Here is a 14,458-nt window from a genome sequence, read left to right on the forward strand (position 1 = left end):
AGTCAGTTGTCAAGCATCCAAATGTAAATCATGTGACCATGGGGATGCTGCAATGGTCATAAGTGTGAAAAATGGTCATAAGTCACTTTTTTCAGTGCTGCTGTAACTTCGAACAGTCACCAAGTGAACTGTTGCAAGTCACGGACTAGGGTACCTATACTTGAATCCATGCTTATTTGCTTCAGTCCACTTGGTGCTTCCAGCTCCCCAGCAACGTTATTGGGAATTGAAATTCCACTACTTAGGATACGAGAAAAGCAGATTTTCAGCATGACATATCGTAAATGTGTTAGCCTTTAAACTACTGTCGTTTCGCTGATGCAGTCAGTAAAAAGATTCGGCAGAGTTCCATGAAGCATGATTTGCTGCAGAGCTACCATATCTGAGCTGCAAAAATCCCAGATTTCTACATCACGTTTCCCTCCGCTCAGTGGTCAATCGGATTTCTGCAGCCACCCAACCTGGGAGCCCCGATATTGTATCCTCGTTGCAGTGCGATGGATTGGCGCGTTATTCCAATTGGTGGCATTGTTTCTATGGTATATTCCAGATGCTAGATAGTGCATTCGACAGCAGGCTGCCCCATCCTCCCACCAATCCCTCCCCCACCTTCCCCCACCCCTGGGGAAAACCATCGACAGAATCAAAAAAAAGAACCCTCGCTGGCTCCCCTTCCGGATTCCGAAAGAAACCTGTTAGGCTTCTCCCATTGGCTCCTCTTCATTCCGTAGCTCCTCCTCCGGCTCCCCTTCTCAAAGCAGCGCGTCAACGAGGTTTAAAAAAAACAAAACAAAACAAGCGCCGCCCACTCTAATTTAGCGCCACGTACCTTCCCCGGTGCAACCCACCTTCGTTGCTTAATTTCTGGTCGCGCAACCGAAACTGGTTGTCTTTGAGGTAGCCCAATCGTAGCCCTACGCGATTCCCAGAAAGGGGAGCGCCTCCGCCAATCCTTGTGCTGCAAGAGGCGGTACCTGTCACCATGGGAACGGGGACTAGGTTTGTCTAGAGAGCAGCTTCAGGGGGGCGTATCGGCAAAGAAAGGAGGGAGGGGAAGAAAGGGAAGGAGGGAGAGAGGAAGAGGGGAGTGCACGAAGCAAACCCCAACGCCGGGATATCTTGCTGTTCGGGCTCCCGTCGAGAGAAGGCAAACCTGTTCGGGATCACCTGGTCTCCACTCTAGAGTTATGGATCCTTGCCGGAGGAAGCAGGTAAGATGTTCTCTTAACGCCGGAGCAGTGAGGGCAGCCGGAGCTGAGCGCTGAGCAATGGGTGATCAGCAGGGGTTACCCCAAGTTTCTTCCTAACCCAGCAGTGTTCGGGGTTTTGTTTCGCAATTGCATGCATTATCAGAGGGGATTAGAAGGGTGGCCTTGCTGGCTGTCCCTGGAGCGTCTGCATTTCTCCGCGGGAAGTTGGAAAACTTGACAGTCCGTGGGTGAGGCAGAACCGGTCCAAGGGATTATTAGCATCTCGGATTTCTTCCTTGAGCATATGGATTCAGAGTTCCCCATTGGATGACGAGAAGGAATGGCAGGAAGTAAAGTTTCTTGAATGCCCGTGGGATGAAAGCACTCCCGTTTTGCAAACAGGGTGGATAATGATTTAAAGTCAGCAAAGGTACAATATGAAATGGCAAAGATTTGTATAATGCTGCCCTGAGTGGGTGCAAAAGCACTTGGAACAGCAGTCGGGTGCTTGTGGTATCACTTATTAAAGTAGACGTAGGGGAGCTAAAATGTTACAAGTTACCTTGTTGTTATGCTTCACCATCCTGCATTTCAGACTCTAGTTTTCCAGAATGTAGGAAAACTTGTTAAAGACAGTTCTAAACTGTAATTAATGGGGTTGTGGGAAATGGCATTTAAGCAATCTGATGAGTAATAATGTAAGCTTCTAGTACTGCACCACTGTGTTATTATTGGATGATGAAATGTTTGTCATATCAGCTTCTAATATGATCCCATACAAATGATATGTTTATTATTTATCATTGTTTTAGCCATGGTCATTTATATTCAGAAAACTCCTATGATGTTCTAAGAAGATGAACTGCTACTAAACTGACTTCTCTAATTATAGTCTTGTAATGTGTAACAATATATAAAAAGCAGTAATCTATATTAATGAACACCGAATTAACTGTTATTTATTGTAAGTTAAGATGCATGTTTTAACACCACATTTTGTAACTACTGCCTACTCTGAAGACTGAGGAGACTTGAGTCTTGAGTAGCTTTTTTGTAGTAAACTAGCAAATGATTTATCAGCTTTATTAAGATGTATATGAAATGCAGAACTGATTAGAATAAAATATAGTATTTAATATGTATTAAACTGGTTATTAGATATATTTGCATTTGAAATATATGGCTTAAAAGCAATTAGCTTCTATAGCTTGGTTTACGATAATGATGCCCAGTTTAAAGTAAGTCCATATTGTGATAGTTTAGCTCACTTGACTGAAGTATGTTTATATAGGTTTAGAAATATTTATTATTGAAAGTTCACTTGAGAAGGAATTTAGTGTTGTTTTTTTCTCCCTTGTATGCATGGGATTTTTCATCCTCCTTTGGTGATTCATGCTTACATGCTAGTCTTCCCCCTGACATATTGGGCTTATTTTAAAAAAAGATATTAAAACATCTTAACATATGTTATTGGAACCATTCAAAACATTTACTTGCATAGTGCAGGAATCCAAATTTGAACATTCTTCCCTTGATAATCGGACAAACTATTAAAGTGCTGTCATCAGCACTTTAATCAGCACCCTGACAAGACTGAGTGGCTGTTCGTGCTGGCATCCCGGGAAATTCCGATTATCCCATCATTGGCCATGGGGGGTGAGCTATTACCCCCCGTAGATAGGGCTCGCAACTTGGGGGTCCTTCTAGATTCACAGCTCTCTTTGGAAGAGCATATTGGAGCTGTGACTAGGGGGGCCTTTGCCCAGGTTCGCCTGGTGCGCCAGTTGCGGCCCTATCTAGACCGGGATGCCTTGCGCACAGTCACTCATGCGCTCGTGACCTCTCGTCTAGACTACTGTAATGCTCTCTACATGGGGCTGCCCTTGAGGTCCACCCGGAGACTCCAGCTGGTGCAGAATGCAGCCGCGCGAGTTGTCTTGGGAGTTTCCCGATACTCCCATGTTACACCTCTGCTCCGCGAGCTCCATTGGCTACCGGTTGCTCTCCGGGTGAGGTTCAAGGTGTTAGTTATGACGTACAAAGCCCTTCATGGCATGGGTCCGGATTACCTACGGCAACACCTGCGACCGGCGTCAATGTCCCTCCGTCCAGTGCGCTCCCACAGAGAGGGCCTCCTCAGGGTGCCGCCGATCAAAGAATGCCGATTGGCGACCCCCAGGGGGAGAGCGTTCTCTGTGGGCGCGCCAGACCTTTGGAACAGCTTACCGGTTGAGCTCCGGACGGCCCCCGACCTTCGCTCCTTCCGGCGCGATCTTAAAACATTTTTTTTCGAACAAGCTGGCCTGGTCTGACGGGGTGGGGTTGGGTTTTTTAAAATTAGTTTTTAACTTAATATGTATTGATTTTATGGGCATGATGTTTAATTGGTTTTTAATGGTTTTTTAATTTTTGTATCTGATTTTTATTGTGTATTGCCCTGTTCACCGCCCTGAGTCCTTCGGGAGAAGGGCGGTATAGAAATCAAATTATTAAATTAAATTAAATTAAATCATTAAGTTAAACTGGGAACTACCTGACTATAATTTAAGAACATTATTATGTGTCCTACCATGTGGGAGTATTGGCATGAGGTAATTAACAGATTGAAGTCTTTGCAACTTCATTTGATTTCAATCTTTTCTGTATCTTTCCCATTTTTTTAGATTGTAGCCTCCTTTGGTACTTTTTTAATATGTGGGGTTTGTTATAGTGGCATATAATTGGGGGTGGTGTATAAATAAACCATGTAGTGCAAGATATTAAATTAGAACTGAAATTAAATCAGCCCTCAACAATGAAGCTTACTAATTTAGGAACAATTGCTCTTTTAAAGTATTTTTTGAAAATACAACCACACCATTTCATTACAAAAACTTAGAAGTAAGTTGAGAGCTGTTTTTGAGATAAGTACCGGTACTTAAGCTGTTTGAAGAAAGGGCCATTTATATATGTATAGTTTTTATATTATCAGAATTCAAAATAATGTCAAATTACTGTTAAGCTCGAGGTAATACATATAACCACAGACCACACTTTGACTGTTTAGTGTTGAAATAATGACTAACGGTTTTACCAAGGTATTGTATACCATGAGAGTTACATTTTCTTAGATGAGTATTTTTAAAGCATTAGGTGAAATATTTTGAGAATGCAAATATCCAAAATCTGTGTTACAAAAAATGTCACTAATTCTTCACCACTAAGTATTTTCATTTGGTCTTTACAATTGCTATATTTAATAGTAGATTTACTTTATTTTATCTGTATTTTTATTATTATTAGTCATTCTGGCATTTTCCTTAGTGGAAAAGTTAGATATAAAACTAAATATTCCTGATGATTCTGTTGTGGCTTTAGCAAGAAGCAATGTTTTCAGATAACTATTAAGGCTAAACACAATGGGAATAAGGAAGGATCGTTAGGTGTTTCTTTTTTTATATGCATTTGGTAATCCACATGGATAGAAACATCGAGTTCTTTATCTTCCAGCTTTTCCAAAGGAACAATCTCACTTAGTGAACATAGCTAATGTTGAGGGATGAGTTGTAGTTCAATAACATCTGGAGGGCCACATGTTTTGTAATGCTGGGACAGAAGATCCATTGGATTCCTCAGTATTTCTCAACCTCAGCAACTTTCAAGATATGTGAACTGCAGCTGCTGGCTGGAAAGTTCTAGGCACACAGGTAGGACATAGAAGTAGCTCCTTTGATCACATGTTTTCAAAGGATTTCAGTGAAGCTTTGGCAGATAGCTGCATGTTGAGAGAAGGTACGTAAACACCCAGCAAGCTCTGGAGCCCCCCTTTACCCATCACATCCAAAGTGTTGCACAGCCTTACTGTAGCTACTATACCACATGTACTAAAATGTCCATAATTTCTTCCATGAAGTAGGAAAACACGAGTGGATGTGATTTATAGCATATTTCAATTAATTTCAAACATCTGCTATTCCTACATTTTAATATTGAAAATTAGTGCTTGTCTTATCATGAGTCAGCCATATAACCTCTAATTCCATCAAAGTAAGATTGCTAATTTGAGACATAAAAGTGGCATAAATTTAATTACTTGAGTTAGAATTGGGGGCAAAAAAATCTTCAACAAGGAGAATTTCAAAAGAATTGCATAGCCTCCAACTATTCTAATTCAGGTAGGATAAAACAATTTGGAGAACAGCTATAAGCGCCAGAAAAGAAGACTACCTGGACATTAGAAGCCAGCATTGAAAGATTACAGAAAGATGTCACATATCTACACAAAACAATTCCTTCTTGATTAAAGTCTGAGTAAAAACACAGAGTTGGAATGGGGCCATTTAGACAATTGAAGCCAATCCCCGCTTAGTCCAGGAATCCAAATTAAATATCCCCTACAGATAGCTGTTGTTGTCTGCTTGAACTATCCAGCCTAGAGGATCTGTGTAATTGATTTGTGTGCTTGTAATTGATTTAATCATTGAACTGCTCCTACTGTCTAGAAGGTTTTTCTAATATTCAATTGGAATCTGTTTTCCCTTCAGTATCATTGCACTCTAGAATGGTCTCATTCAGTTTTCTCTTCAGAAAGCTAAACATTCCTAGTTCCTTCACTGCATTTTCATAGGACTGAAATCCAATTATTGTAGTTCTGATTATTGCTGTTCCAGTTTTGCTATAATGCTTGAAATGGGAATTGATCAGGCAAACTAAATTGAAACTGTCATATTCTGTAATTTGAAATCTACACTTAAGTTGATGCAATCTAACATTGTAGTGAGCAATAACCAGTTGTTGGATGTGTCATTTGCATTTGTCAGCTGATTGACACATTTGTGGTAAGAACTGTTTGGTCTTGTTAAGGAGAAATAGTGCTGAACCTCTGAAGAACTTGAAAAGCTGTTATTTCTTGCCAAAATAATTATTTGCAAATCCTTTGAACTGATCTAGAGACTGCCTATTGTGGGGTTTGTTTTCTGCGTCTGTTATCAATGTCTTTTTTTTTAGCAAGTATAGACTTACTTTAAAAGCCTGTAAAAAATGTTTCCCCTTTTAATTGGTCTTAGTTGGAATTGACGATGAAAAGTAGTGTTATGTGTTTTCTTTTATTCTTTTATTTTCATTTTGTTCTGTGATCATTTAATTTTAAACATTTTTGATTTAAATCACATTGTGGGCTTTTTTTCTGTTGAGTCTGAACAGATATCATTCGTATTGTGATTGGCTATAAATGCTACATTTGATGATGACCATTACGTATTTTCCTAGTATTGGAGACAGTATGTGTATATGAAAGTTAGCGAAATCCTGATAGAATATTGCCAGGGTATCAATCTATGGATAATATTAATGAAAAATGCCATCAACTATATCCCCAAGAAGCCGCTTTTAAGGATAAGAGATGAGCGAGCTTTGAGTTAGCTAAAAGACATTGACACGTATTGTGTAGTTACAGGAATGACTGTAGTGCCAACTATGTAAGTCACATCGCAGTCGGGCAGTCCTAGAATCAAATCAGATAAAAGAAAACGTAATTGTTAATGCATAGAAACACAACGATCAGAAATGTTCTAGCCCCAGCAAAGATGCTATTTTTAAAGATTTTAATCCAACTTTATTGGACAAATTAGCGTAAAATGAGTTAACATCTGTGATAATTAGAGTTATTTTTTATGATGATAACTAATGGTTAGGGTTTTTTTTTCACAGAATCTCATAGGCAACCTGGAATTTTGAGATGGGATCCGTAAAACCATATAACCCAGTGGCAATAATATCAGATCCAAAGACAGTGGGAATATCCAAAGTTGCCTGACTGTACTCTGGGTGGTAGATAGGTTAGATTTCTGAGGTTTGTTATGCAGATCTGGTCATAAACTTTAAGCTTTTTCATCCGCTTTCCTGTTTTGGTATTCTTTAATTGGATCTGATAAAGTGATAAGTGGTTGAGCCCGCTCATGGTCATAAGAGCTCCTGCTTTTTCAGCTTCCTTAATTATGGCTATTGTTCCTGAAGTTTTGAATGGCATTCTTGTTTCACACTTACAAAACTGTGTGGTAAATTATACCATCTACAATTATTTTAGAATTGTTGGTAAAAACATTTTGTCACAGTCTAATGTTTTAACCATCTGAAAGATTCTGTACAAGAATCAGAGTTGAAATGATGTTTGTGTATGTCAATGCGCTGAGATGCAGCAGGAAAATAAAATTGATTGGTAGGTGTGCAGTTCATTCCTGTTTTGGTGAAAGTATTCCTCCAGTCTTAAGTGGAACACAGGTAGTCCTCGATTTACAGCCATTCATTTAATGACCATTCAAAGTTACGACGACACTGAAAAAGTGACTTATGACCATTTTTCATAGCAACCCACATGGTCACATGATTAAAATACAGAGCCTTGAGTACTGGCATGTTTTTATGATGGTTACAATGTCCCAATGTTATGTAGTTGCCTTTTGCGACCTTCTGACAAGCAAAGACAGTGGGGAAGCCAGATTCATTTAACAACTGTGTTACTAACTTAACTGCAGTGATTCACTTAGCAACTGTGGCAAGGAAGGTCGTAAAATGGGGCTAAACTCACTTAACAATTGTCTCAAAAATTTTGGGCTCAGTTAGGGTTGTAAGTCAAGGGTTACTTGTAATCCACATTGTCTCATGCGTGTGTGAATTATTGCCAGTGAACATTAAACAGAATATCGAACAATTATCATTTATAAATCTTTTTTCAGTTAATATGTTCCTTTTTTCTAAAGTGGATATCAATACATTTTGAGTAACGATGTTATAATAGTGGCTTGTTCTTGGTAACTGTCCGAGGGATTGATTCTGTGTGGATAATATACAGTTTAAAAGCTAAATATTTTATTTTATTCCAGGATTTTTTTCAATTTCTTAGGCTAGTCTATGGTTACAGGAATTCCTACATGCCTCCCTTCCAAATACTAGTATATAGACCACTGGTTAGACTTTTTTTTAAAAAAATATCATACAAGATAAGTATTTGCTGCCAATTGCCTGGGCTTCCCAGGCTTAAGTCCTCCATTATCTTGTTGAGAGTCAAAGTTGATGGGTTGCCAAGAGGAAGAAAAGGGATCAAACAGAATAAGCAATGCTGTGGGAGAGATGAGGAGAAGGAGCCAAATTCATGCTTTCAGTTTAGTTGATCAATTATGGATATCAAAGTTTCCTTGATAATTTTGTGATTATTTTGATTTTTAATGGGCTTCTTGATCTAGGAACAGACCCAGTGCTTAAGTGATTTCCTAGAGCAGGGGTGTCAAACTCAATTTCATTGAGGGCCGCATCAGCATTGCAGTTGCCCTCAGGGGGCTGGGTGGATATGGCCAGGGTGGGCGTGGCCTACTGGGTGGGCGTGGCTAGAGTGCCTATAACCTACTGGGTGGGCATGGCCAACTCTACATCATTCGCATGAAGGGTGCCTATGGGGGCCTGGGCAGGAGTGGGACAGATCTGAGGGTCTCTGGCAGAAGGAGGGTCTCTGGGCCAGGGCCAAGGCAGTGGGGGCCATTCCCTCACTGTTTCCAGGATGGCTTCGCGGGCCACATGAAACCACTTCGTGGGCCGGATCCGGCCCCCGGGCCTTGTGTTTGACATGTCTGCCCTAGAGTCTCTTTGGTATAGTGGTTAAGGTGCTGGGCTAGACACCAGGAGACAGAGCTGGCTGGTAATTTTAGTAAATCACTTACACTCAGCCCAGGCCACCTCACAGGGTTGTTGGGGTGGAAAAATAGGAGGCAGGTGCATTAGGTATTTATGCTGTCTTGAGTTGACCCACAGGTCTGCAACCCGTGGCTCCGGAGCCGCATGTGGCTCTTTCAGCCATCTCCTGCGGCTCCTCTCCCATGTGCAGTCCAAAAAAAAAAGTGGGACTAAAAAAGTTCAACCAATCAATTCAAATATGCAGGGTAGGTGCATATCTCGCCTTAGCTCCACTCTTCAGTCAAACCCTGTTCTGTGCATGCGCGCATGTACGCACATGCACACACATTTTTTGTGGCTCCCAGTTTTTCCTTTTGTGAGGGAACCGGTTCCAAGTGGCTCTTTCACTGTTTCAGGTTGCTGACCCCTGAGTTGACCAAAAATAAAGATCAAATCAAATAAATTAATCAGTGGAACAACCTGCCTCCAGAAGCTGTGAATGCTCCAACACTGGAAGTTTTTAAGACTAGATTTGTTGGAAATGAAATAGTGTTTCCTGCCAGAGCAGGGGGTTGGACTAGATGATCTCTAAGGTCCCTTCCAACTTTATTATTATTGTTATTATTATTAATGTTATAGTTGTTATTTTTATTATTATTATAAATGTATAAATGTTTCCCTTTTAACTGCATTCCTTGATCTAATAGTCTTTCTCAGCAATTACTTTTTAATAATTAAGTTTAATTTTTAATTAAAACAATGAAAACTGGCATTTCAGTTAATTTGTTCAAAACTAAGCTATAAACTGGCTGTGTTTCAGCAAGTGACTCACATTTATTATGGTGATATATGTTCTGTACCTCTGATAGTTGCATAAGTATGGCTGAGAAAGCTGCATCTGCCAGCCTTTGTTCCTTTAACTTTTCAGGTGTGCTTTTTCTCAGTCTTGGCTGCCAAACTGTATTAAAACAAAAATTCTATCTTCATTGCAACTGCCAAAAATATAGCAGCTTTGTCCTCCCCTGGAAGCCAGTAACTCTGTTCATTTCGCCAAGAAGAAATATAGATCAGTTTCACTTTAAAGAGAATGTATTGATTAAATACATTAATTAATTAATTAATCAGGGACGCGGTGGCTCAGTGGGTTAGGATGCTGAGCTTGTCAATCAGACAGTCGGCAGTTTGGCGGGTCGAATCCCGAGTGCCGCATAGCAGAGTGAGCGCCTGTTACTCGTCCCAGCTTCTGCCAACCTAGCAGTTCGAAAGCACGTAAAAATGCAAGTAGAAAAATAGGGACCACCACGGTGGGAAGGTAACAACGCTCCGTGCGCCTTTGGCGTCTAGTCATGCCGGCCACATGACCACGGAGTCATCCTCGGACAAGCGCTGGCTCTTCGGCTTTGAAACAGAGATGAGCACCGGCCCCTAGAGTTGGAAACAACCAGCACACATGTGCGGGGGAACCTTTACCTTTTTATTGATTAAATGTCATTGACTATGGAAGAAGAAATTGTATTAGGTACATTTAATTCATTCTACAATAAGGAAATGAATACTGTTCTATGTATCTTAGGTCTGTCTGCTTCATCCAGTTTTTGTTTTAGGTCTGAATCTACAGTCTAAGCACTTTCTCAGGGAGTCTGTTCCATTGCATTCTGCCGATGAGTGGGGGAATGTGTATGAGTGTCCAGTGAGGCACAGCATGGTGGGGCCAGGGGTGTCTGCTGCCGGATGTGCAAGAGTGTGAAAGTGGTCGTTCTAGCGCATGTGAATGCAGCTGGACTGGGAATAACTCCTGTCAAGTAGTTGAAGGTAAATGAAGGTAAATTTGTGGCCATTGAGACGTGCACAATATGGGGGAGCCAATGGTGACTGCTGCTAGGTGTACAAATGGTGACTGCTGCACAGGTGAGCAGGCTGGGGGTAGTTGCCATAGGTGCAAGGTGCCATGGCGCCTTAGTCAGGTTCCTTGGGGGAACCTGACTATGGGGGGGGGGGAAAGCTGCTGGAGTGTGTGTGACTTACTGAAGCATATTGTAACCATTTTGGTCACCTTCCCTATGGACTTTGCTTGTGGGAAGCCAACAGGAAAGGTCGCAAATGCAATCAGGTAAATGTGATAAATGTAAGTACTGCAATCATCATAATTGTGAGCCAGGCGCCAAGTGCCCACATTGCAATCACGTAACCTTGATGATGCTGGTTGCTGAATGAGTGATCGTTAACCAAGGACAACCTGTAAGATTATCTTAGTTGGGACTATGCATCTCTTCACATTGCCGTCAATTAGATGAGCCTGCTATAGTTAGCCAAACAGGTTGCTATGTATACTGGGGTTCTGGCTTTTACTGCACACAAGAAGTGAGATAACAAACTGTTTATAAACAGTTAACCATAGCTCGGTTTCCCAGTTCCCTCAGGACAGAGAAAATCTGAATTGTTTGTATGTGTGTCCAGAAGATTGAATAAGCAAGCTGTGGACGTTAATTTTTTCTATCCCACCTAATGCCATAGTGTTATATCAAAGTACAGGTGGAAAGTATGGTTCTGGGTTACTTTTCTTTGCTTAATTTAATCTTTATTACCATTTAGCCCAGGGGTCTTCAAACTCGGCCCTTTTATGACTCATGGACTTCAACTCCCAGAATTCCTCAGCCAGGCTGGCTGAGGAATTCTGGGAGTTGAAGTCCATGAGTCATAAAAGGGCCGAGTTTGAAGACCACTGATTTAGCCTCTGGAAATCCTGGGATGAGAATTGGAAGGAATGCGTTTCAGCGATGTGATTCATATTTGGCGGGTGGGTGTGGAAATTGGTTCTAGAGTTTTTTTTGGCTCGTATTCTGCAGGTGTTTCTGTGTGCCCATGTTAAAATATAGATGAGTTGAGCCCCTGCATGAAAGAAGTAACAAGAGGATAAAGAACAATCGTTTGAAACCCAGTTTAAATGATAGAAATGGTTAATGGATAGTACATTTTAAATTGTTCTGTTTGGGGATTCCTTTCCCCTAAAAGATAAAATGTGCAGTTCAGACTTGTTTCTTCTTGAACAAGTCTTGTCACCATTGTTAGTAACTCAGCTGAGTCTGGTGTGTCCGATCAAGCCCATTCTTGCTTATAGATAACATAACCACAGATACCATGGTCTGGCAACCTCTTGATTTGCCTCCCTTCAAAGAGCATTTTTAAAAGTTCCTAGTGCATAATTTTCAACTTCTTACATACCTTTGTGGCTTATCATCCGTTTTCAAGATTCAGCTGAACTGCCAGTATTTATCTTTAAAAGTGCTACACGCTTTGAAACCAAGCTATCAAAAAACACTCTACATGTGCGTTGTGACTGTCATTGGAAATAATGTTTACATGTGTCATGAGATATTGTAGCTGCAGTGACCCAGTTATAATTTTTAAGGAAAGTATGACTAGTGTCTACCTTTTCTTCTTTTGCTGTGCCAGAGATGCATCTCCCCCTTTTAAACATTTCCCATTTTTTTATTAATGTGTGTAATACTTGCAAATTATGACCTCAATCATATATTTTTTCTCTGCCTTCCCCCCCCCCATTTCATTAGCAGAGGAAATCCTTACACAATTCTTATCTGTTCACTATCTTTATCACAGCATGAGTTGTAGGAGGGCAAATGATTAGTGACCTTCATTGCCAAGTGGGATAATTGAACTTTGTTCTCAATGTTGATGTCTCACTGACTAATAGTCATGGAAGTTATATATTACCACTAGTACCAGAAGTAGTACACTGTATTTCTCAATACTTGCTGCTGGAAAGAAGAACAGAAAGATGCTGCTGTAATTATGCCATGTTATGGGCTTTCCACTGAGTAGACAATGTGAATTCATGTCAAACTTGTGACGTCATGTGACGTTGCGCAGTTTTGCCATTGCCAGCAGTGGGATGGGCGTGGCTTCCGGATGATGCGTCCAGCCCGTGGGCCAGCAGTTTGACACCCCTGCATTAGATGAACTTTGGAGCTCCATCCATTCAGGATGGTGTTGGGGGAGGGGAAAGAGAGGGGAAGAAAGAAACGTATTTGCCCCTTTCCAGCTGATTTTGAAATAATCTTCACACAAAAGACTTTTTCTATTTTATTTATTTATTTTTTGAAGCTGCCTATAATTTTATATCCATGACAGCAGCAAAATTCTGAGATGGTTTTGACGAAGAGAGAATGGCTGACCTCTAAACCAGGTGACACTTTAGTTGTCGTCTGCTGACTTTACTGTTTTCTTTCTTCTTCCCCCATTTTAATTACTTCTGTCCAATTCTACACTTTTAACTATAGCGCAAGAGTAAATTGGAGTAGGGACAGTTACTAACCTGGCCATTTCTCTGTCATGTGCTGGGAGTGAATCTTTTTCTTTTTGCCTTGCTTGTTTTAGACTTAGCATATCTGGGCAGCAATCCAGATGATTATGTGATGGTAGCAGAGTTAACTTTTTGTATTTCTTGCCTTCATTTAATTATCTGGATTGCCAAAGCCCACATAGGATAATCCTATGAATACCCAAGAACCATCAGGGATTGTGGCCTCACTCTGCATTTCTGTCTTTTGAAATGTAGCTGAAGGAGTAAGTCTTCCTGTTTGCTTTCCCAATTACAAACAAAGAAAGAAAAGGAACATGGACCTATTTCTCTTAGCTGTCTGAGATTAAAAGAGGGCCTCATGTCTTTGTCTTTTATTTATACTTCCAAACGTAATCAGAAGTTAGGATTGCCATTCATCCCCCCACTGTGTTTTGTCCTGTTTTGCATAAAAGGTTTTATTCCTAATACTGTTTGAGGGTTTATTTGGCAAATATGTGGGAGCTGGCTGTGTTCCAACAATAGAATGGAATTAAATCTGCACAGTTGTTGACATATGGCTAATATTAGCCTTTCAAGGTAGACCACATTAGGAAATCAATCTCATGTAGGCCTAAACTGTACTATTTTTATTGTTATGGCAACAGAATCTTGCAAATGTCCCCCCCCCTTATCTTCATATGAATCAGGGAAGATACTGTCTGTGACATTTACATATGCTACATTCCTGCCCAGGATTCATGTTTCTTTTATCTGACCATTGCCTTGCTAGCAGTTCTTCCTGTCCTTTTAGGTAAGTCCTTCAAAAGGCCATTTCCTCTGTCTTCTGCCATTCAGAAAACTACATAGAATATTTGAACTGCTATTGAGAACTTCACTGGTATTTCCATCCTTGCTAGAATAAAGTATATTCATGTTTTTTCACCAATATTGGAAATAAATAATAAATTTTGGAATAATAAAGAATAAATATATTAATTAGGCTTTTTAATTTGCTATTCTTGTTGCAAATACAGGTAGTTATTGTTTTAAAATACTATTATTAATATTATTAAACCATTTTTGAGCGGGGTTTTATACGATGGGGTAGTAGAATGTTAGCTGAAGACAGAGAGAGAGAGAGAGAGAGAGAGAGAGAGAGAGAGAGAGAGAGAGAGAGAGAGAGAGAGAGAGAGAGAGAGATATTTGGAGAGAATGCCAATGAGGTTTATGAAAGGATTGGGTATAAATGAAAAGCGGTTTCAAATGGATAGAGGATAGTAAAGAAGTTTCAGATCTGGAAAAAAGTGAAGTAGTGTTTCACTTT

At 40.4% G+C, this 14,458-nt stretch overlaps 1 protein-coding gene across 1 annotated transcript in view; it reads left to right on the forward strand.

The window, feature by feature from the left end:
* The first annotated feature begins 955 nt into the window (after nt 1-955).
* Nucleotides 956-14,458, forward strand: part of NUCB2 (nucleobindin 2) — a 47,994-nt gene continuing 34,491 nt past the window's right edge. The window contains exon 1 of the mRNA XM_081313647.1: nt 956-1,211. Coding sequence (XP_081169773.1) covers nt 1,188-1,211 — 24 coding nt within the window. The 5' untranslated portion in view covers nt 956-1,187. The remainder of the gene's footprint in view (nt 1,212-14,458) is intronic.

This window comes from Vipera berus (genome assembly GCF_964194415.1).
Source record: "Vipera berus genome assembly, chromosome: 1".
NCBI classification, from domain to species: domain Eukaryota; kingdom Metazoa; phylum Chordata; class Lepidosauria; order Squamata; family Viperidae; genus Vipera; species Vipera berus.